Consider the following 21,842-nt stretch of genomic DNA (forward strand, 5'->3'; position numbering starts at 1 on the left):
ACACATTAAATGCCTGTATTCATCTTTATTCCTTTTTCTAGTCTACACTTATAAAGATAAACGAAAGAAAACTTTCTTCATGTACATTTTTTTCATCTAACGAGGTAGTTATACACATCGCCATAAAATGAAACATTCGCGTTATCATTCATTCAGAATCAAGTGAAATGGATACAAGTGAATTTAATTAACGAGTGATTCTTATATACATATATATTCACAAGGTACTCACTTTAGAGAGCGATGCAGCACGCATCAAAACATCCGTGAATATTTCGACGGTCGAACAACGACTCTAATTTATTACAACATCGTATTGACAGGAAACTAATCATTTTTGAAAAATCGCTTTCAAGATACAAAGGATATTTGTAGATTTATTGTCCATAATCATTGGATACAGAGTTGGCGACAACCGACAATCCACCAATTTCCCATGTACGTGACTGCGAAACTCTGTAACTGATAGTGGTCTTACTTACTTTGATGCTAGTAAATCAATTGATTGGCCCGATCATTGGGTCATCTAAAAGATGACGACAAACAAAATGGTTGGTCATTTGTCTTGATTTATATGTGATTAAGGGTGAGTAGTGAAACACGAGATGCATATCGAGCTCGAGCAATTACAGAATGGACGACATGATTACAACAGACATGCGGTTCTCCGGACTTCAGTCGCCAGCAACAGGCAGATTAACTTGAGCTTATGATTCCGGAGTATCGAAGGCAGTACAGTTCAACCAGCGTCATTAGTTAAATATCTCGATATCTGATCGCCAATTCATATTGAATACAGTCGCTCGTAACGACCGTCATCGTACATTTTGATTTCGTGAAATGAGTTTGATAAGGACGAATGAAAAGGTTACGGCTATAAGTACAGTCGCCAGACATTTGATGATAAGGCAGCTGACTCGCGGATTAGTAGCAAGGTCTGTTGCAAGGAGACTAGAGTCGTTGACATGAGCTCATTAGATTTTATGGGACAAAGTTGTACCCATTTGTAACTCGATCACGTACTTAATAGTCCCCGTTACAGAAATCTCGTTTACAGAATCAGGATCTGTTCGGCGTCATTGTCAACGTAAACAAAAATCTATCTATTTCCGATCAGTGATGTAGACTTTATGTGCATTCAATGTATACGCTGAAAAAATTAATCATTTCAAATTTGATTTTTGAAGTAAAATGATTTTCTGGAAGAATTGCAGAATGATTTTAATAATTGAATCGTCACAAATGAAAAAGTCTGAAAAACAATAAGAATTCCTACATTTTTAAAAACATGGTATACAAAAAATAAATGAATAGTTTTCACGCTCCAAGCATAACTTTTTTCATATTTGGTACATTCTGTATTAAAATTACCCTATTTATAAACTGGCTTAGAAGTCTTTTTTAGCAAGTGTTAGGGAGAGAAATTGAAGGAATACACTGGTGTAGTATTAATAGATGCCGAGTTTTTCTAGTACCACTGATCAATGGTTGATTCAACTAGAAATTTTTAGACCTAACAAGACGTCTTACTATTCTCCGTCGAAAAAAGCATCACTCACGGAATTAGAAAAAAGAAGGCCTTTATAAAACATGCGAAGGCGAGCATTCAGGCATGATTATTAATATTCTCTACACTCCATCGTACTCTAAATAGAATTCGATATTTATTTATAAGAACACCACGGCGCTGTAAGATTATGTGGCGTAATACTGCCCGAATCTATCTTCAACTTATTGTTTTATGTTTTTCCGGCTCCGTGTTCCGTGTAACATTGATTCATATTTACACGAACATACGGAATTTCTGTATGGCATTGCCCCATATATCATCCGAATAGCTAGACACTTGTAATCCATTACCCATAGTTGTCACCAAGTTTTGTCGATAACGGCGGTTCCTTCCTGGCCGCCTTCGCCTGAGCGCCCGTTGATCAAGACTGGTTGCATCATTGAGAAAAAAATGAGTGCACTTAACGCGTCCAAGCATGAATCTCGACAAGTCATTGTAGCGGCAACCAGTCCATGATGGATGGTCCAAATTCAGCGCGCTTGACAATAGTTGCTTGGCAACATAAGTTAATCACAGCAATGCAGGTAGATTAATGTAATCAGAAGATCACTCGAGTTAAATGCCCAAGCAACAGGTCTGCGTATTACTTCCGGTTGAATATGAGAGTAAATTGGCTCAGTTACAACAGGCGCCCAGACGATCTCTATCTGAACCAGCAACAGTCAAATGATTATCTCATTTTTGGTTCATCAACCACGAACGTCTTTCCGAGTTTGATCCCTTCTGAAATGGATGAGAAAATATCATAAATAAGTGATATGCTATACCAGTGATTACGATTAAGAAGTGACTTCCATTGCTCATAAAATATCATTGAATGATAGGCGAATAAATTTAACTGGCTCGTTTCTACTATCGACCAAGAGCAAATGTCATGCCTAATTTGTCGTTAGTTACTGTTCTCGATAATCAAGCTACGCGACTGGCGCCAAAATATTTGTCAAAACTTCATTCTGATATTTGACGAATGCAAATATAACGAAGAAATTGAACAACTGCTGATCAATAGCTTGACAATAAATAAATTGATTCCACGGCCATTATATTTGGTTGATTTTCTTTGCTAATCAGAGGATTTACAAATTCGGAATCGAAACGGCAATAACCGTCTTCTATTATGGATCACATGAGTTGAATGGATGTTCGAACTCAATTTATAACCACAATCAATGATCGGTTGAGAAAAATCTTTATCTTATTCATCAACAAAGTTCATTCAATCGATTCGACAGAACAAGATGTACATTCCCCAAAATGTATCACTGATCCAGATAGTCTCTTCGTATCGTACGAAATAACGAAAAGCAATTTGATTTACAATATTGTGATTCACAACAATGCACGCATGTCACGATTATCAATGATAGTTTAAATTTCATATCAAGATTTGAATTCACGTCCGTCGCTGAGAATATTGGTAAGTTTGGTACTTCTACCCGGCACTTCAACGAGTTTTACGAGTATTACGAGTTTTGCCTTATTCGTCATAACGCATCATTCCAACTTGACTCATGAATATTATCAACCACAATTTTTCGACTCTTCAAATTTTCAACACGAGTACGTATAAGTATCAATGCTGAAGAAAAGCCACGTGACAATTTCGTTCGAGCGACACATTCGTCATTAATTCTTTACTTTCAATGGCGTCAATGTCTGCGTTTTATGTTAGAATCATTTCGAATATAAACGTGAGGAAATATTGACTGTAAAGCTGCATAAAAACGGTCAAGGGGCATTTTGGGAAGCCTTTTGACACGCATATACTTGACTAGGTCTCCTCGCACCAGAACGACGTATCGCAGCACGCAATGGCAGTTGCATATGGTTATCTAATTATGGTTATCTTTGATTTGAGGTACACCATCTGCTAACAAATTTCTCCCGCTTTTAACCATGTTTTAACCAAGCTGTTATCATAGCGAATGGGATTGCGATACAGTACACGATAGTATAGCGTGATAATAAAAATCAACGTCAATTTGAATTTGCTCCTCGAAGTCGCCGTGAGTCAGGGATCCACGAATGAATGTAACACTTAAGGACTCTTCATCAAAACACAATTAAACAATGAATCACCATAACTTTGATTATTTTTGCGGTCAATGAATCCATTAACAAAATATTTTCAGTGCAACTCTAGGTAGTTTACCTTATCTGCAAGACAGATTTTGCAAACAAAAATTTCAAGAAAATGTCACCAAACCATGGAATGAATTGGCAGCTGAAATCATGACATGGCGTGGGCAAATTCTCGAAAACATCGCTGGTGTTGATATTTTGTGGCCCATATCACCGATGATTCTTTCAGCGAACTAAGGCAGTGGAGCAGCATTTGAGAAATTCCCAAGGGCTATACATAATAAGCGGACGGTACTGTTCCCACGGCCTGTTGATCTTGATCGTCTGCAAGACAAATTGATCCCTACTCAAGGTGAAATGGATAAAGCCTTATTTGTTCGTGTGACGTATTATTTCTATGCGCAATACTCAAGTTATATATAGAATAACACTTAGTAGGAAATCAAGGCTAAGCATTTGCGGCCGCTTAACTCCAGATATTGGATAGCAATCTGTATGGGGGTAAAACGAGCCTAGACACATAGTACATTTAATCACCAGACAAAATGTTTTGATCCAATCAAATCCCCATTTGCCATTAATCTCCGCTTACCACGACAATCTTTGCGAACGAAAAAGGTCGCTGTTGCCATTAGTCTGGTCATGTGACGGCCAACAAGATCAAGTGGCGTCTGCCGTAGACTCAAGTACCGACATTTCGGCGTCAGTCGGAACTATCAGTCCAATCATATGAAGATAAATTCCAACTGATGTGTCGTAGTGGAATCTTTTTGCGGTAATTAGCATGGTGACGCATCACCAATGACAAACAACTGTTGCCGATGCAGTGCAGTCCAAGGTTGGGTTCACGGTTGGGAAAAGCATTAAGAGACAAGGTCTCTAGTAGACTCTGATATATGTCATGACGTGAGAAACAGAGTTCTGGAAGCAAATATTGAACCTATATTGCGGTACATGAGTCTTTCACGATATTTGCGTGCTGATGTATCTTAAGTAACGATATCGAGTTCGTGAGTTCGTGATGAAGCACATTGTCCAGGTATATTGGTTGTAGTTCTCAGGATGAATGTAGTGCAGTAATGCCTAGAATGCTGTAACCGCCCAATGAGATTACCACTAAGAGGGAAATGAGTTAATGGGCCCCATAAAGGGACCTCTCCGGTCTCTTCTAAATGTACAAGCCATTAATACCCACACAAACTGTGGAGCATCTATACAGTCGTCGGGAGAACTACTTTCAGTGTCAAGCTCTAAAAGTGTATTCAGTAGTGCAGTTAGGAACGTTTCTGAGTAACTAAACAACATCAAAATGTGGGTGATGGCATGTCTGGGATTTCTTCGAAAATGCTAATATTCCCTTTAGGGGTTTGCCATTAGATATCGCAAACGATCTTCACGCAAGACAGTCCCTTCCACGCATGAGAAAACCAAAAAAAATAGATGAATGTAACCGAAGCATTGGAGGTGTATTTCTGAATTCATAATATCATATTTCTCAGCATACGACAATCGTAGGAGTTAAGCCGTTTGGCATGCACATTATTTCGAGCATAAGACGCTTTTTCATCACATGAGGGAACACTTCATAGTCGTTAATTGAAGGAGTGCTCGAGCAAAGATCATGCACTTAGATACGTATGTAGCACTCATTCGAGTATTCACAGAATAATTTAATTAAAAAGTGTGGTTTTGAAAAAAGCGAGTAAGTTAGGAACTCAAATTATAAAGAAAGTGAGAAGTGTTCATTTTCGATGAGTTGAAAATATGCATACCTCACAGGCGCGGCAAAGGCTTCATCCCAGCAGATAAACTCAAAGTCTTTCTATCAACAGCAGCCCATCCATTCCAGCATTAACCACTATCTTTTGTTTACATTAATGGCTTTTGAAGCCAGACATTCACATCGCAAAAAAATTAATTTTCACGAAAAAAAACTTTACATCATCCTTAACCGGTTCAGATTTCTTACAAGTAATTTACACATCTATTGGTTCATTTTTCAAATATATTTACAGAGTTTATCGGCCAATATGCTACACGTATCTATATGAGGGTCTCTGCATAGTCTGTTGTTGGAATCGGTCCATTCTGTCATGAACGCGCATGTCTGTATAATGTGACAGAAATGGGCAAAATATGGACAACGCGGTGCCCATGATAGCCAGCATGTAGCCCCAACCAATATGACATTTGCCCGCCGAATACAACGTTGCTTGGGGACAATGGCGTTGTACAAATCTAGAGTCCAGTCCGAGTGGATATATCACCAACCCTGCGACCATAATCATCACTGAAAATATACAAATATATATCATGTCAGAATAAGCAAATAGGTTTTGAACACAATCTACATAGCACATGACACAAACACTTTTATAGACTGGTAAAATTAAAATATAATCCGTTAAGTGCTTTCTATGAAAACATTCGCAATTTCAAAAACACATGCGTATCTCAATGTGTGCCATGTGGCAAAGCAGGTTGATGCCGATATTTTGTCAATAAAATGGAAGATTTTCCATCTGGGCAATAACACGGGAACACCTGAACTACAGATGGACCATACTATTACGGTCCATTCGAATAAATCGTTGTAGTACCGGTAATGCGATAAGAATTTCCATAATGACAAGCATTCCAGAAATTGCGTAATATATTACGCAATTTTATCAAAATCCAGAAAATCTGTCAGATGAAGTAAATACCGAAAAAACATACTTTTGTGTCTGTACAGCTAAAACACATGGGTGTGTTCAATATGGATAGCCATCATACAGCAATATAATTCCCTTCCCTAACGCACTCGAAGATAGGTATACCGATAACGATAAATAGATTCAAGTAAATTCTCATTTTTGCAATTTAGTTAATCTTTTCAAGGACGCCAAAACTTTTTTTTACTGTCGAAGGATTAGATCATTACAAAATATACTGAGAAAAGTTGCTGTTCAATCAAAATCGTGGATTTTATTTACTGCCGTCAATGTGATAGGTAGACTACGATATTTACAGCTCCAGGGGCAATATAAACAAACTTTTACCTGGGTACATGTGTTAAAGGCGCCAAAGCCGAGGTAGACATCTTCAACATGGGTATATATCTGCGTGAATTAGTCATGTTTAATGGGATAAACGGGTGAAGATGCATTAGTTAGTGGTTAATTCGATCTGTTTTATTACTGATCTAACCTTCATTCACCGCAGTCTGAAGTGTAAATTTTACTATTTGTTTCTGTTTGTGAGCGATGTCGTGAGAACGCTCTCTGGATACCTGAACGTTTGCGCAGTCCAGTTCTTTTTCTATGAAATATGTGGGTTTTTTAGCCTTATCGTGTACGATAACTTTCTTTCGCGTTATTTCCGAAATTATCTACAACACAGCAAGTTGCGGCTCCGGTGTCTACTTGAGCGTAAGATAAAACAATATTCGGCGTCTTGTTCACACCCCGAACCAGATAGAATTATCACAGATTATAATATTTTCTGTTGGAATTATCTCACGCTTCCACGTCAGAACTCGCCTGATAAATCATGCAAATACGTATATACACACGATAGGAATTTCAAAATCTTCCAAAATGTGCTCGATCAACACCCCCACATTCATGCTCTGAATACAAATCTGCGTATACAGGTAGTGAATTAATTTTTTTTTCAACAAGAAATATTTTTTCCTATGAGAAATATCGAAGCTCCGAGCATACCAACATTGGAATGGGAAATAGTCAGGTTGCGCTAGTGACGAAGAAAATGTGAAGCTTTGAGAAATTCGTATCTGGTGAGCTTACTAATCAGTTCATAATCGTGATAATGTTTGATCAGAACATGCGTTAGTCATGACCAATTAACAACTTATCATCGAATAGAAAATGTCGAACGTTCCCCCTCAATTTCAAGACGGTTATTCCAATATTACAAATACGCCTCTGATCGCTGAATTGTTATTCTTCATCTAGACGCAAACGGAAAGAAGGGCACGTTTATTAAGCACCCTTGTCTTGTAAAACTAAACGCCAAGGACTACCGCAGGAACAATGACTAATTCCTACAGTACAAATTATTCCATAATCAAACACTTCTAGTAAGAAACCTTGCCGTATACTACACGAATTAGCGAAGTGCGTGCAATTACGTGAAAGCTTCGATTCCAGTTACAACGCATAAAAGGGTTCAAAATGCATATACGCCTGATTCTTCTACGCAAATTGCGCTCAGAATGGCTTGATGATTCTCCTGAAGCGTATCCTCACGGGAGCGAAATCCGGACAAAATAAGTCATTCAAATATCTCGGTATTTTTTAATCCGCCTTAATTCCCTGGTGACATAGCATTTGATCGATAGGTTTCGCATATTATGAAACTTCTGTCACCGTGTCTCCCGGAATTGGTTATACTAATAATGGTACTGACGCCTGTAATAGTACCGATATTCCCCGGTGGAAGCGCACGATGTGCTGGGGTAAAAAGAAATCAAAATTCTTTGTCGAACGACTCTATTCTATACCAGTAACCGGAATGGTAGTCATCCAACGAGAAACTGCAGATAAAATTTCAAAAATCAATTCCAGTAGTCTCTGCATACAACCACTGGTTGAAATGAAAAACGAAACTTGATCATTTCTAAAAAAGGGTTTCATTTCTACAAAAAGAACAAACATCATTTAACAATGACATGAAATTCAGTTTAAAGATAGGTTTTCGAAGAAAGTTTGAAAACCGCGTAGAAAGTTGTAAATGACTGTGAAATCTACATTTTTCATATAACGAATAAATATGTTACACTTATATAAACATATAAATAAACATTATTCTATTCATCGCCAGCACCGACTCCAGGCAACATTACGTATGTCGCGTCTTTGATCAATTGTGTAAAATAAAACTTCTTAGCGTGTGAAGGGTTTTTGTATGGCTTCTCTTTTGAAACCAAGTCATGAATTATGAATCCAATAAACATCGCCAGTCGTATTTCACTTGGTATAACATTCGCTATGGTTACTTATTGGCGTCGATCATCCCACATTAATATCGTCATCTGACCGGTGCGTTTACAGTGCATCGACTCTCCACACTCAAACTCAGGTCGAGTTATATTGAAATATTGTTTGCTCACACGGAAAATCTCGAAATATCACATGAACGCATTCATTACTTTTCCACTATGAGAGGTATAATGCAAATTACTGTTTGAACACCGCCCTATTTGGTTTACAGAATCCAAGAATATTTGGTCTGAAATATGGATATGCTCTATACATGTGAAAAAAAGAGGTTCTCTGGCAGGGATTCGAAGGTGCTGGACTCGCCCGATAGGGCAGAATGAAATGGAGCTGGCGAATGAGTAATGGCTGATAGCTTAATCTTAACCAAGAAATAATCGGATATATTCATTGTCATTTTTACGTATTTCATGCACGACAGAGCGTGGATCTCAGGCTGCTCATTCATTGCGCTAATAAACATACATGAAGAATTAATTAAGGCTGTGATTTGCGCATCGATGCTGTTCAATTTGATGGCAAACAGATGCGCAGAGTGGATTTAGAAGACAATAAAACTACGACAAAACCCGAAGTCGAATATCCGATCCATTTTTATTCTGAGTCAGGAGACAAAGGCACACAGTATTACACAGACGAAAAAATTACACGGTTCATAGAAAACAATCGAGACATGAAAATGAGCAGAAACCGTTATAATACGTCGTATCATCACGTGGCGGAACGAGTGACTTCCGACGTGTGTTATCAAAAGACACGGAAATGAATACAAACGGGAAAACTGTCGGATACTGAATGAAAAAAGGAAGAAAATGTGCCAGAATTTCAGTTTTTTATTACAGTTGGTTTGATAAAGTTAAGGATATTTTCGTATTAATGAAATAATCCAATTCCCAAGCAACGATTCAATGATACATGTGTATATAGTTACTGATCTTGTTCGTTGTGAGAAACTACTATAAACGGTAAGAACATCTTCCCAGGCGGTATGCGACATTTAATTGGATATATTGGAACATATTGAATTCTTGCAGGGCACGAACGACATATTATTGAACCTTGTGTATTTTCCGACAGTGCCAGACGTTCTTGGTCGCGTTCTCTTCAAAGGATTTTCTTAAAAAGCATATTTGCATCGAGTTTCGACGCTGCTCGAGGCGATCAAAAGATCCGTTTTTCGATTTTGTTTAGCAATGTTTTCTAATAAGCCTAGTTTCCACTCTGCTAATATACGTCCCGTATAGGAACACTGTAATGTCACTGGATATATTTCCATTTTCAATTTGGATGCTGAAATTCTCTTTATTCATTCCAATTTTCGGTATGGAATTTACCCCGTAGCTTGACACGATGACGAGTTCTGGAATATAGAAATTGTTAATACGCCCACTGCTTCATAATGATTTTATTGGCTAGCCAGAGGTCGACAAGAGGGATTTGAGAACGTACCATATATACTTGCCGCTGCTGGATACACCAATATATCTCTTTCACGAAATACAGAGAAATCACTTTCTATGGTATATTTTCTATCACGCAACCATGACGCGTATGATCAGTTATTCAATGGCGAGTTACATGCGAGTTGCCAACACCAGTAGTCGCCAAACAGCTTCGGCAATAACGTGCTAAGACAGAGTATCATTCGCGAGCGTCCACCCCGATGTATCAGCAAAAAATGTGCCACTTTTATATTTCTATCTGATATTCGTGTCTGTAATTATATATAACATCGAAGTATTCATCGTAGATGTATTCAGGAGGGAAAATGTCGTTGATGAGTTTATGCCTGATTAAGGACTGCCATTGAAACGCGTATACCGGGGAACATGTTGGCATCTACCCATTACAGACATTAGGATACGACTGCGTCTAAATGACAACCGTGATTGCTACAGAAGCAATTGAGATTATATTGTCTAGTTAGTACCATGTATTCTGATTAACTGGTGTCACTGTGAATTGTACATGATTGAAGGAGTTATCATTATTAGCTGCGAGCTGATACAATAGCTATGATTAGTATCGTGTCCCACGAGACAAATACATCAGTTTCCAGGACCTGTTGCATCTACTCGAGTATATACGAAATGGATGGAACATTTATATACAAGACGTTTCCCAAAACAAGCAAATATATTACATTGCCGCGAATGAGAAAAATTGAACGAACAGGTCTAGAAGGTTCTCTTTGGGCTTGTTGATACCACTTAACAGTCGCGATTGATGTCGTATACGCGAAAACGAGATTACCACTCAGGTTCTCAATGTGTCCCCCTCATTCTTATCCTTTGCCCGTAGTAATGTTCGTGTTAATTGGTGTATCGGCCAATATTTGTGCTTTCCACCAGCAAAAGTGTTTTGTGGTGTCTGCTCTTGCATGATATATCACGTGACCGGGATGGGAGTAAATATGCCAAACAAACATGTTGTCAACTGCAAACAATTTATTCTGCGGCAATTCGACAGCAATGATTATTAATTACTAAACTGCACCGAATACTTCAATTTCCACCGAGGACGATTCACCGAATATTCAGATCATAAAACTGTATTTAGAATGGGTTTTTGTTGGTCGATGGAAATTTTACGGTGGGACAGGACCCGTTAGAATTGCCATGATTTCATTTGTTCTGCTCAGAATAATCACTCAGATGAAATTCCTCTTGATTTCAGTTGACAGAGAGACAAACATTCACTGGTCCCATGTATCAACAGTTTCCACAAATGTAATGGGCAATTTAGTCGGTTAATTGCTTTCCCGGAGCAAATCATCGATGACAGTAGATTTAGTATCGACATCGGAATAACACCCACAGGAAACCATCCGCAAGGCGATTAAAACGTTAGCCGATATTCTAGACCGGTTCATCGTCGTTCTGCGATAAACGTTGAAATTTTTATAATTCAATCTCGGATAAATTGTATCACGCGGTTTTTCGAACCTTAAATCGTTGTTTTTCAACGACTGAATTCTTTAGATAGCTTACTGAACGCTACTTGCTTCATGGCAATCTAAAATGGATTTTAGATGTGAGAGATGTGTCGGGGAATTTTGCGTTTTATAGCTCGGAAATTACATTCACATACTCTCACGGGATGAAAGCGTACCAACGTTTAAATACCGCACATAGATCTAATATTGTGTAATGTTTAGATTGTCTATATACTGAACATTTATATAATGCTGTATTTGACTTAAGATTCTCTGAATCTAGACGTGAACAGCTGACAAGTTTCCGAAAGCAAGGATCGATCGTCTCCGAGATATACGGCGTAAGATAGTCAACGACTTGATAACAGTAAAGTGCCGCTCGAAGACTTGAAATGGGTGACTTCGAGTCAGAACTTGTGCTCTGATGGCAGTATCTCGGGAACTTGAAACGTGAAGCGGAAATATATAAGTGTTTCTAACTGCGACAACTGTTGCTTCGAGTGCAACGTGACTTTATTTGATCGTCTAATAACATTTCCAGGGTATATTTGTGCGGAAGCATACGAGGCAGACTGTGCAATATACGCCCAAGAGAATCAATTTCACTGATTAGAACTTTTCAAACGAAACTAAACATCTAAATTTGTAATCGGTACCTTTCTATTCAAACAAATTTCCCAATGGACCACGTTATTATTTAATTGCTTCATTCGACGTTTCCAGATAGAACCACTTATGACAGCAGGTTGCTTTTCATGTATCAAGTTTAAAGGAATTTTAAGTATCGGTGTATGTAATCTTTTTTATCATTCTGACAGGGTAGAAACGATAATGATATAAACCAGACACGAGATACAAAAGGTGAGAATACACAATTTCTTTTGAACTCAAAAACGAAAACACATTTCGACGTTTGCGTGTCCTTGGATATCATTATTAATAACATGATATCATTTCTAATGACTCCAGTCCATGGTTAAAGTACAACTTTATTGATGTAATGACGCGGTTGCATCGGGAATAATCTAAACCATCACGGAATGAAAGGTTATTGTTTTGTTGATGAACGATTAAATTGCGAGCCGTCACATTTGAATTATTGAATATCCGTTACAACGGTCAGACATCGATAAGAAATATCTAATCAAATATTTACGCTTTCCCGTCTTATACCAAACCATAAGATTGATTATATTGAACAAAAGGATAAGGATATACACGATGGTTGACTGCGGGAAGAAATATAGTGGTTCACTATTCATATATATCTCAGACAATATTCTATTTTGGAAATCAGATTAGTCAGATAGACATGCAGTTCTGTAGCATTGTGACAGGTGGACCCCCAGATACTGTTGATACCTCTGGTGTAAGGAGAAATCTCTAGCATTATAAAAGAGCCCACGTATTGTACAGCAAATCCTCTGCACCGAAATGTAAATCCTCTCAAGCAGAGATTCCTCTTCGACAAGTTCTCTTTAACTATTGAAGTTGAGTGATTGAGTAATTCAGCCACCTGTTTTTATTTACACCTGTTTTATGTAAATCTTTAACAAACCATCGATGATGGAATAGTTAACGTAGTCACGGGTTAAAAGTTAACTTTACGAGGAGATTTCGTTCGATGTTTGTAACGTGTTACGTTTTCATGGTTCGTAGCCGCCAAACGTCCGTAAACAGTAATTTCAGGTCTACAGTAGACTCGGTACCTGTAACTGATGTTAATTAATGTAACTACCACCTGACCCTTTATGTTAACATTCGGATAACAAATATATCATGTAAATTTGCACAAAGAGCTGCCTTCATAAATATCCACCGTTGTGTACAGCTGTCTAAATCTGAATGTTATACGTATATGATATGTATACGAGTATTAATTGAAGTACATTTGTGATATGATGGGATGACAACAGATGTCTGGTAACCATGCATGGAGCGAACACTCCGAATACATTTGGGAAAAAAATCTAAAAGAAATATATCCAAATGATGTTTAAAGAGTAAAAATTGTCACGTCAATAATGTGGCCAATAATTTTTTTACCTGCCAATGTTTGAATGTATCCCGTCCATACAGCAATTTTCTTATCAATCGGTTTTGGTACACACAAGGTTATCAGGGCTAATAAGGCGCATATACACAACAAGTTACAACCTCCGCCGTATAACACACAAGCGGCTTGCCAAGCGGAGGAGGGGAAGTGAGAAAAGTCAAAATGTCCACCGTAAATAATGCAAAACTGTTCTGAATGTTTATAACGAGCCTCTTTAGCGCAATAGCTGTAAACTCCAAGTCCATGTAACGTGTCCGGATTGATAAACCAGTACGGTTGCATGAATGAGAAACTACATGTCCCAGCTACCATTGTCGATAAGAGCGACCATAATATTCCAATCGGTGAAGCCATGACAATACTCTAGAAAACCATTTCTCCCGCGCCAATAATATAACCTTACTACTGGCGTCGCATTCGCAACTGAAGCTCTGTGATGAACTGTTTGCAGCGCGATACTGTTTACAGCGCCATCTTGATTATTCCTGCACCACCATCAGATGGGAATATACCAGGAATGATAGTTGAACGATCTTAATATTTCCAGTGAAAGTACCCTTCTTTGGATTCGATGAACGAAAATCGTCAACCGAACTGGTATGAACGCCTATATAGGTTTATCACGTACTGAACTGGTAGTCAATGTCCGCAGGATTGCCATGGGATTAGGTTGCAGAGTTTGATCGATGAGATAAGGCCTTGTGCTGCTGGGCAAAAACAGCAAATATATACAGATGACGCAAATGCACAAATTAGTTTCCTATAATGCTATCAATGGCGTAAAATACATAAAGCTGGTGAACTATTTCATAGAAATATTCACGCCAATCCTTTAGGGCAATTTGTTCTGTATACCACAATTAATTGTGCCTACTAAATTCTATGATAAGCGAGAAGAAAAAACAGTATGGGCCACAGTTTTTTTAAGAATTCCGTAACATTGGAATATGTAGTTCCAGACAATAGTTCAGCTTTGGGAATCCGGTAATATGTTGTCATGTTATGTCTTTTATCAGGGGCGTCACTAGGATGTTTTTAATTTTTAAAGGGGGATCAGAATTAATACAACCGAAAGCATAAGAGCATTTCTGCAATTCATAGTGCGAGAGGGGCTTTTCTGGACCTTTTAAGGCAAAATATTAATGAAATTTCTGGAGTTTGAATAAGCAATACTTGGCACAAAATGTGGAACATGGATTTAGAAATTGGAATCATTTGATCTAGAACGGGGGACGAAGTGATGCCCATGTTTATGTTCAAATTAGACTTTTGATGATTTATGATGATGAATGATAATGGCTAAGTTCTTCACGATGAAGCATTAAATTCCAGTAACAGCCATTGAATATATCCGAGCGTCGCCATCGCTGGTCGACTGTCGCCAAGTTCTCTATATCAATGAGCAATTTAAACTTGTTGCGTTTCTTCACGTATTCAGATATAAAGCGCTGAAGTCAGACGCCTTTCTATGCGTAATCTGTCAAAACCAGTAGGATTTTTGTGAATGGTGTGTCTAGCATTCATTTCTCCGATAATGTTTTTGAGAGCGCAAATGGGACTAGGCTGTCAAAATATAATTTAACTAATTCGTTTCAAGACGAATTTTTAAACTGTTTTATTCTCTCAAGGGATGCCGCGGCTGAGATAATATTTTCGCTATTTCGCCGAGTCCCTGCATTCAATAGTTATTGCATCTAATTTGGGATACCGATGTGGTAAGTGGTACGGACACTAGTGTGATTAATCCCCAGAACATTAGGACTTAGGTGATCTAATCCATCGTATAAATGATACAAAGTAATTTCATTACGTTATACAAAACTGACCGAATAACATACTCGACATTCACAGGCAATCTGCAGCTCCTTGGGGAAACGATTACAGTATCGATAGTATTGACACTTGGTGTAAACCCGATGAAACTGGTCACCCCTTTCGGTAATGGTAATTAATGCCCATTAAGTAAGTACCCGGCATAACTTCATACCACGCACCGATGCAGCCTTTCATCTGCTGACATCAGCGTGGCAATTACAGTTCCCTTGAGATCGAGAATGCTATTTTCTTTCAGAAGAAATTTTGACCCTACGACAACAATATCATTTCCACAAGAATCACAACGAACCTATTTTATGAGTAAACGTTATTGGCAGAATTGCGGCGCGTTAATATCAGTAACATTTGGCAGTAATTTATAGCAATGTTTTTGTACATCTGGGTAGCACTGCAGGACATGTCTTCAACGCAGCTCTGCGAATGCCGTATGTTCACCAAATGGCCATGGATGCTGATGTTACCGGTGATGCCGGCCACTGTTGATCGCGCCGCATGTGAACTTATCAAATCGTTCAGCTACTCAGTACACTTTTATGTAGATGTAACAAATATCTTGATATGATTTCTTTGTGTACCAATGGTACAACCGCACACTGTGGACTGAAATGATTCTCCAAGCGTGGAAGCATTAAAGACTGACGCCAAATCACCGTGGGAGAGAGTAAACAGCATTTTAAACTTAAATTGTGTAACATAGGGGTATGAGGTGTTGTCATCAGAGGGTGTCGTCGATCATAATCATTTATCACGATGAAATAGTTCTAAATACGTGTGAACGCCGATAGCCGTTTTTAATGAAAATATCATCACCAACTCCGATATTACAAACATTTCGAATCCAAATTTCAATTAGTTTTGTATTTATAGCTAAAACTTTATGTATAGGAGTATTTATGTATAGGTATGGTAACTCGTAAGTCGTATGGCCCTTGAGGTATTCCATATATAGGAGGTGTTTAAAAACATAAACATAAATTTACTGAATGGATATAATAAAGTAAATTGAATTGGATTGAGCTCCACAATTTCTGTCTTTATTGCATTTGAAATAACCTTCACCCTTGACAGCGAAAACAAACATGGTGGTCTATTACTCACCGAGAGAGATATTCCATCTTTTACGTAGTTTTCCAGGCTAGATGGCTTCCCTATACAGAAATGGGGAACGCAAAAAGCAAAAACCTAGATTTTGGTAAACCGTTTCAAAAGATAGCCAAAAGGCTGAGCAGAACCCGGTCCCAGGTAGGCATACGTCGTTTTTAAACGAACAGCTTCTAAATGCTTAAATCAACTAATTATCGAAAGAAAACATTTTCTGTCAACGCCCATTATTGCTCCTATAAGCACAGAGGCTCGTATTTGAAGTTTGAGGGTAAACATGGTGAATAGTTGCTTAGATCATCGATATTGTATGTTCTTGAATGTAATTAAAGCTACTTTTCTCCCCCCAACTTCAAATACGTGCAACGCTTGGCAAAAGGCCCTATTGTTTTTATGAATAGATTTTATTACCTGCATCGCTGTTGATTTTGATAATAGAGACTATTTCGGTGTGTTTTCTAGGATCATATAGACAGAGAGACTGCGACTGAATTATTTGTTCGAAGATGGAATCGAGCGTCTCGACGAAGAGTTCATCAAACAACTCTCGCTGATCCTTATGCTGCTACTAAAACCGCATGGCCTGTGCCGCTTTTAGAAGGCCTTTTTCTTCCTGAATATAGAATTAAATCTGACATTGATTTAGAAGATTTTGAGGTAATTCCAGTGTGCTCCATTTGCAGTTTTCTTTTTAAATGGGTAGTTCCTTTTCAGAGGGGTTGATATAGAAATAACAGGTTGGAGAAATCCTTATTCATATTTCATACTTAAAGCATAGGACTTCTATCCCTAAACCATTAATCCTTCACCATATTTTTAAGCAAACGTGAAAATGTTTCCACTATGTAAAATATAATGATTGTATATTATTCAGGTTTTAGATGTCATTGCACGAGGAGCCTTTGGTAATGTTCTCAAAGTCAGACGTGAAGATGACAAAGTAATCTATGCAGTTAAGGTAGAATTTTGTCTGATTTGTTGGATAATAATTGACGGTATATATAGTCCATTAATTGATTGTAGACACTTGTTTTTCTGTGATATTCTGCTGCTTAGTTTGGAGGTACATAGGTTTAGATGTTTGTGACCCCAAAAACCCCATAACTGGAGACTATCATAGTTCTGAATGATATGTCACTATCCAGGGTTGGGTATCTTCGTTCAATGGTGCTTTACAATTGTTGGTTTATATCTAGGTGCTAGTGAAATCCCAGGTCATCATTGAAGGAGCAGTGAAACAAAGCAAAGATGAAGCCACTATTCAGGTAGTATTAGTATAGATGATTCACTCATTCTAGAACTGTTGAATACATTTGAATATTACTATAATTATTTTCTTTCCAGTACATGGTGGGACATCATCCATTTATCGTGAAAGCGCATTGGTACTGGCAGAGCAGGAAATTATTGTATATAGGTATTTATTCAATAATGGCCAACGATGAGTTATTTGGGAAAAAATGTATCCGAATATATCTGAGAATGAACTCTCTATTTCAGTATCAGATTATGTTCCCAATGGTGAACTGTTTACTCTCTGGCAATATCATGGTGCATTTCCTGAGAATCTAGTCAAGCTTTACATCGCTGAACTAGCTCTAGTTATCGGTAATGTACAAATTCTAGTTATTCAATAGTGTATTTGACCTATGAGAAGATGTATTGTTAATAGATATTTGCTATTACAGACTTCTTACACAACACTGGAGTTGTTTACAGGGACATAAAGGTGAATATTTCTTTGAAATAATGTACATATTAAAATTTTCATCTTTTTTTCACGTTATCTTTTAAGTTCTTGAATTCATTAAATTACTCTCACTAGTTTTTCAATTTTAGTTAGAAAATATACTCATCGATGAAGAAGGTGTGTTGATTTTGAAGATTTATATAATTTCTAATGGCTTGAATTTGAAAAGAATTATTGATAGAATACCCTGTACTTTTTATTTAGGGCATTTACAGCTGACAGACTTTGGTTTAGCTAAATGGCTAAAACGAAATGAACGTACTCGAACAATCTGTGGAACATTACAATATATCGGTAAGCTAGTAAGACAATGATGAAACTATCGTTCATATCTTTATTCAAATGATTGAAATTGAATTTTGTTTGTTTAAGCTCCTGAGATTCTATCACTACAACCTTACGGTCGGACAGTAGACTGGTGGTCGCTAGGAGTACTAATGTATATTCTTCTAACTGGCGAGGTAACCATGAACTGATTTCTATTCCTTGGTTCTTAACCCTTTACCAGACATTTAGACTCGATGTGGCTTGTTTGTTTCAGTATCCAGTCACCGGTGCATCGAACCATAAAGATATGCGTGTAATGATGGCCGGCTGCGATTATGATGCTCCTGATTATCTAAGTTGGGAAGCTCGCTGCGCCGTCGAACAACTACTCGTGAAAGATCCCAACTATCGTACTAAATCCTTATCCCTGCTACAACGGCAGCCTTTTTTCAAAGATCTTAATTTTGATTCCGTTCGAGAAAAGCTTGTAAGTACAATTTTAACTATTGCGTTTTTTTATCGCTATACAAAAACACTTGATGTTAACGAAGCAAGTTTTCTGTGTTTTAGATATCTCCAAGACAGCTTATTACAAGTAATGGCTTTAACTTCTTTCCTGGTGAAGACTATCTCCGCAGTCACATACAGAGACGTAACTCACAGGTAGACAATATTTCATATATTTCTTAGTTGCACTTGTTTGTCATGAAATGGTTTTGGTCTTGTGTTGATTCACATCGTTTTATCTTATGAAAGTTATTCTATTGGCACTAAGATTTTGCAAAATTTGTTCAAAATATATGTGGCTTCATAGATATGATTATTTTTGCGATCTCCTGTTGTTCCTGTTATTCTCCTAACCCCTTCACCTCCACGTATGTCCCTTCTTCATGCGCATACAATATTGATTTATGTCTATGTAGGTAACATGGCCTTTGTGGTAAGTGTATTGAAACTTGCATGAATGAAATGCACGCTTTCTATAGACCATATACTGTGTGCTATTAGAATCAATTTTTATTTAATTAGTCATTTCAGTGAGAAGTGTTTTGTTTTGTTATATATAGTGCATTTTAGATTTTTTTCTTCTGATCTGTTTATACTGCAGTTATTTGTTTATACTACAACTTGATTACATTATCTTTAATTTCATGAAATCAATTGTACCTATTATCAAATCAACCTGGCATCTGAAATTCTGCTTTTCGTATGAAATAATCAATACATCGGATACTTTCATTTATCTATATCATACAATCTATCCACATGAATATCAAGATGTTCCGATATGTCTTATAGATTCTTATCAGATGAAATTATGATTATCTACTAAACGCCTTGTAATATATTTTTGATTTTGCAGAAAGATATTCGCTACTTTTCAACTTCGCGAGATTCGTTGGATTCTGTGTGATACATGGGGATGTTAAGTTCTACATTGTGTGCCATACCATCTGTATTATGATGTCAATGTTTGTCGTAATAGTGAAAACCCAGTTGATGCTATTGGATTATTGACTGCGTTTGATCATCAGTGATTAAATCAATCTACATCAACTATTAGCGGGAATCAGTTATCGATATTCAATTCAACACAGGTTTTAGGTCAGATCATCTTCAATTATCAGATTGGGAATATCATACAATCACGGTCAATGTCCCTCGTCATTAGACTCACTGTTTCAAAGGCTAATTGAAACAGCGATCCTTTAAGAAATTTTAGCATGTGTTTACGAAGTAATTCATCGTCAGTATTCATCGATGTTCGAGCATAAATGGTTGTTTGCATGTTTTATAAAATTTACATATTTATATTTCGGGGTGTAGTATTTTCATACAGTTTCCACATGTTGCTGCAAGTGTATTAGACATTAGTACTTATGTGTAACTTTGAATGGGATCGTGAAACTATGTTGATACAAGATGTTGAAACGTATAATACAAAGGTGTTGTTTTCTTTGAATTAAAGTCATGTTATAATTGTGAAGGAACTTACTCTTTCTTCCTAATATTGATCTAGTACATTTTGAATAATTTCACTTGATATAATGACAAATCTTTGATCTCTTGGTGTTTAATGCTCAATATTATCATCTTCCCAGAGTCATATAGACTCAGTTATTATAGAATTGAACAATGCAACATGCTACCAATCATGGTCTAATTTTGACATCTCAGCTATTAAACCAGTATGATATGTGATATTTTTCTCAATTTTGAATGTTTTTTAAAGAAAAACGTTTTTCATCAGGATGATGTACTTTTATGAAAATCAAATGTATATTTTATGATCATAGTTGTATATTTATTGTGTAGATCGATATTTAAATTAACGGGTTGTGCTCAACCCTAATGCTGAAACTACACCCTTCCAACTATAGAGCTCTGCTTCTTTTATTTCAGACATCGTGTTTGCAATTTCGTCCATTGTTATGCCGATATATTGAGCACTTAGTAATTGCACTTTATTTTGATTCCCTCCATGTTTGCAATAGACATTTATTATCATTACATGTTATTTATTTACTGGTATTTAATTGCATGTAGTTTGCTGTAGATATAATTTGTAGATGATGAGTTACAACTTTAATTATTACGTACTACTAATGTAGTTAATATTTTGGTATTTACCTAAATAACTCGCTCAATATTTCAATATTTGTAAGGATTTATGATACTGGAAAGAGGTTATAAGTTGAAGTATGACTTTTTAGTTTACACAGTTTTGGTTCATTTATAGCTAATTTTGTATGAAATTTGTATTTAATTGTTTTCCGTCCATTTAATTTACCGTTTTGGAAATCGAGAAAAAATTCTTCCCATAAGGAATTGAAATTGAGAACTGTCTTGCTATGATCGTAGATGTGTTTGCCAAAATAGATGTACATGTAAAACAATTATCTTGATTATAAGAGCTCATATAAGATATCCGGTCTGATTTGTTTCATTATCTCCTCTCAAAATTATTTTCTGGTTTCAACTGAGAGCAACCCAATTTCACAATTATGTCTTGATAGTATTTGGCATGTTTTATGTATGTTACAAAGTTATAAATGTTACACTTGTTACATCCTGTATCAATGTTTATTGTCACATCGAAATGATCTTTTATGATGCAAATGACTGGTACAATCTGTTAGAGAATTTGCTGTATATATTTCCTTCTCTATGAATGACATCGTGCATTTAGCTGGTATTTGATGTTTTGTTTCATATATTGAATATTAAAAAATCGAAGACAAAAT

At 36.9% G+C, this 21,842-nt stretch overlaps 2 protein-coding genes across 4 annotated transcripts; one reads left to right on the forward strand and one right to left on the reverse strand.

The window, feature by feature from the left end:
• Positions 1-1,410: 1,410 nt before the first annotated feature.
• Positions 1,411-14,044, reverse strand: LOC141899655 (LHFPL tetraspan subfamily member 7 protein-like). Of its 2 annotated transcripts, none has more exons than XR_012618640.1 (3): positions 13,634-14,044; positions 5,425-5,942; positions 1,411-2,293 (listed from the first exon to the last, which is right to left on the reverse strand). XR_012618640.1 is itself a non-coding variant. In XM_074786084.1 (3 exons), the coding sequence occupies exons 1-2, from the start codon at positions 13,995-13,997 to the stop codon at positions 5,686-5,688; spliced, it is 621 nt and encodes a 206-aa protein (XP_074642185.1). In that variant the 5' UTR covers positions 13,998-14,044; the 3' UTR covers positions 1,411-2,293; positions 5,666-5,685. The 2 variants fall into 2 exon arrangements, 1 of the variants encoding a protein (XP_074642185.1); XM_074786084.1 differs by having other exon boundaries at positions 5,666-5,942.
• A 2,508-nt stretch (positions 14,045-16,552) lies between these two features.
• Positions 16,553-21,801, forward strand: LOC141900334 (serine/threonine-protein kinase S6KL-like). Of its 2 annotated transcripts, XM_074787179.1 has the most exons (14): positions 16,553-16,721; positions 17,043-17,237; positions 17,455-17,538; positions 17,777-17,845; positions 17,925-17,997; positions 18,081-18,188; positions 18,269-18,309; positions 18,420-18,447; positions 18,535-18,624; positions 18,703-18,791; positions 18,872-19,084; positions 19,168-19,260; positions 19,521-19,537; positions 19,961-21,801. In XM_074787179.1, coding segments are annotated over exons 1-14 (1,185 nt in total). In that variant the 5' UTR covers positions 16,553-16,637; the 3' UTR covers positions 19,962-21,801. The 2 variants fall into 2 exon arrangements, with proteins under 2 accessions (XP_074643280.1, XP_074643278.1); XM_074787177.1 differs by lacking the exon at positions 19,521-19,537 and having other exon boundaries at positions 19,961-21,800.
• The last annotated feature ends 41 nt before the right edge of the window (positions 21,802-21,842 follow it).

The sequence above is a fragment of the Tubulanus polymorphus genome, chromosome 2 (assembly GCF_964204645.1).
Source record: "Tubulanus polymorphus chromosome 2, tnTubPoly1.2, whole genome shotgun sequence".
NCBI classification, from domain to species: domain Eukaryota; kingdom Metazoa; phylum Nemertea; class Palaeonemertea; order Tubulaniformes; family Tubulanidae; genus Tubulanus; species Tubulanus polymorphus.

What these genes read in the sequence shown, in the direction of transcription:
- LOC141900334 (XM_074787177.1), top strand. Translation starts at nt 16,638, where the DNA reads ATGGGGAACGCAAAAAGCAAAAACCTAGATTTTGGTAAACCGTTTCAA. An exon ending in CAGGAAATTATTGTATATAG is followed by an intron (nt 17,998 to 18,080) that starts GTATTTATTCAA and finishes TCTCTATTTCAG; the next exon opens with TATCAGATTATGTTCCCAAT. An exon ending in ATATTCTTCTAACTGGCGAG is followed by an intron (nt 18,792 to 18,871) that starts GTAACCATGAAC and finishes TGTTTGTTTCAG; the next exon opens with TATCCAGTCACCGGTGCATC.
- LOC141899655 (XM_074786084.1), bottom strand. Translation starts at nt 13,997, where the DNA reads ATGGCTTCACCGATTGGAATATTATGGTCGCTCTTATCGACAATGGTA. An exon ending in ATACATTCAAACATTGGCAG is followed by an intron (nt 5,943 to 13,633) that starts GTAAAAAAATTA and finishes GTATATTTTCAG; the next exon opens with TGATGATTATGGTCGCAGGG.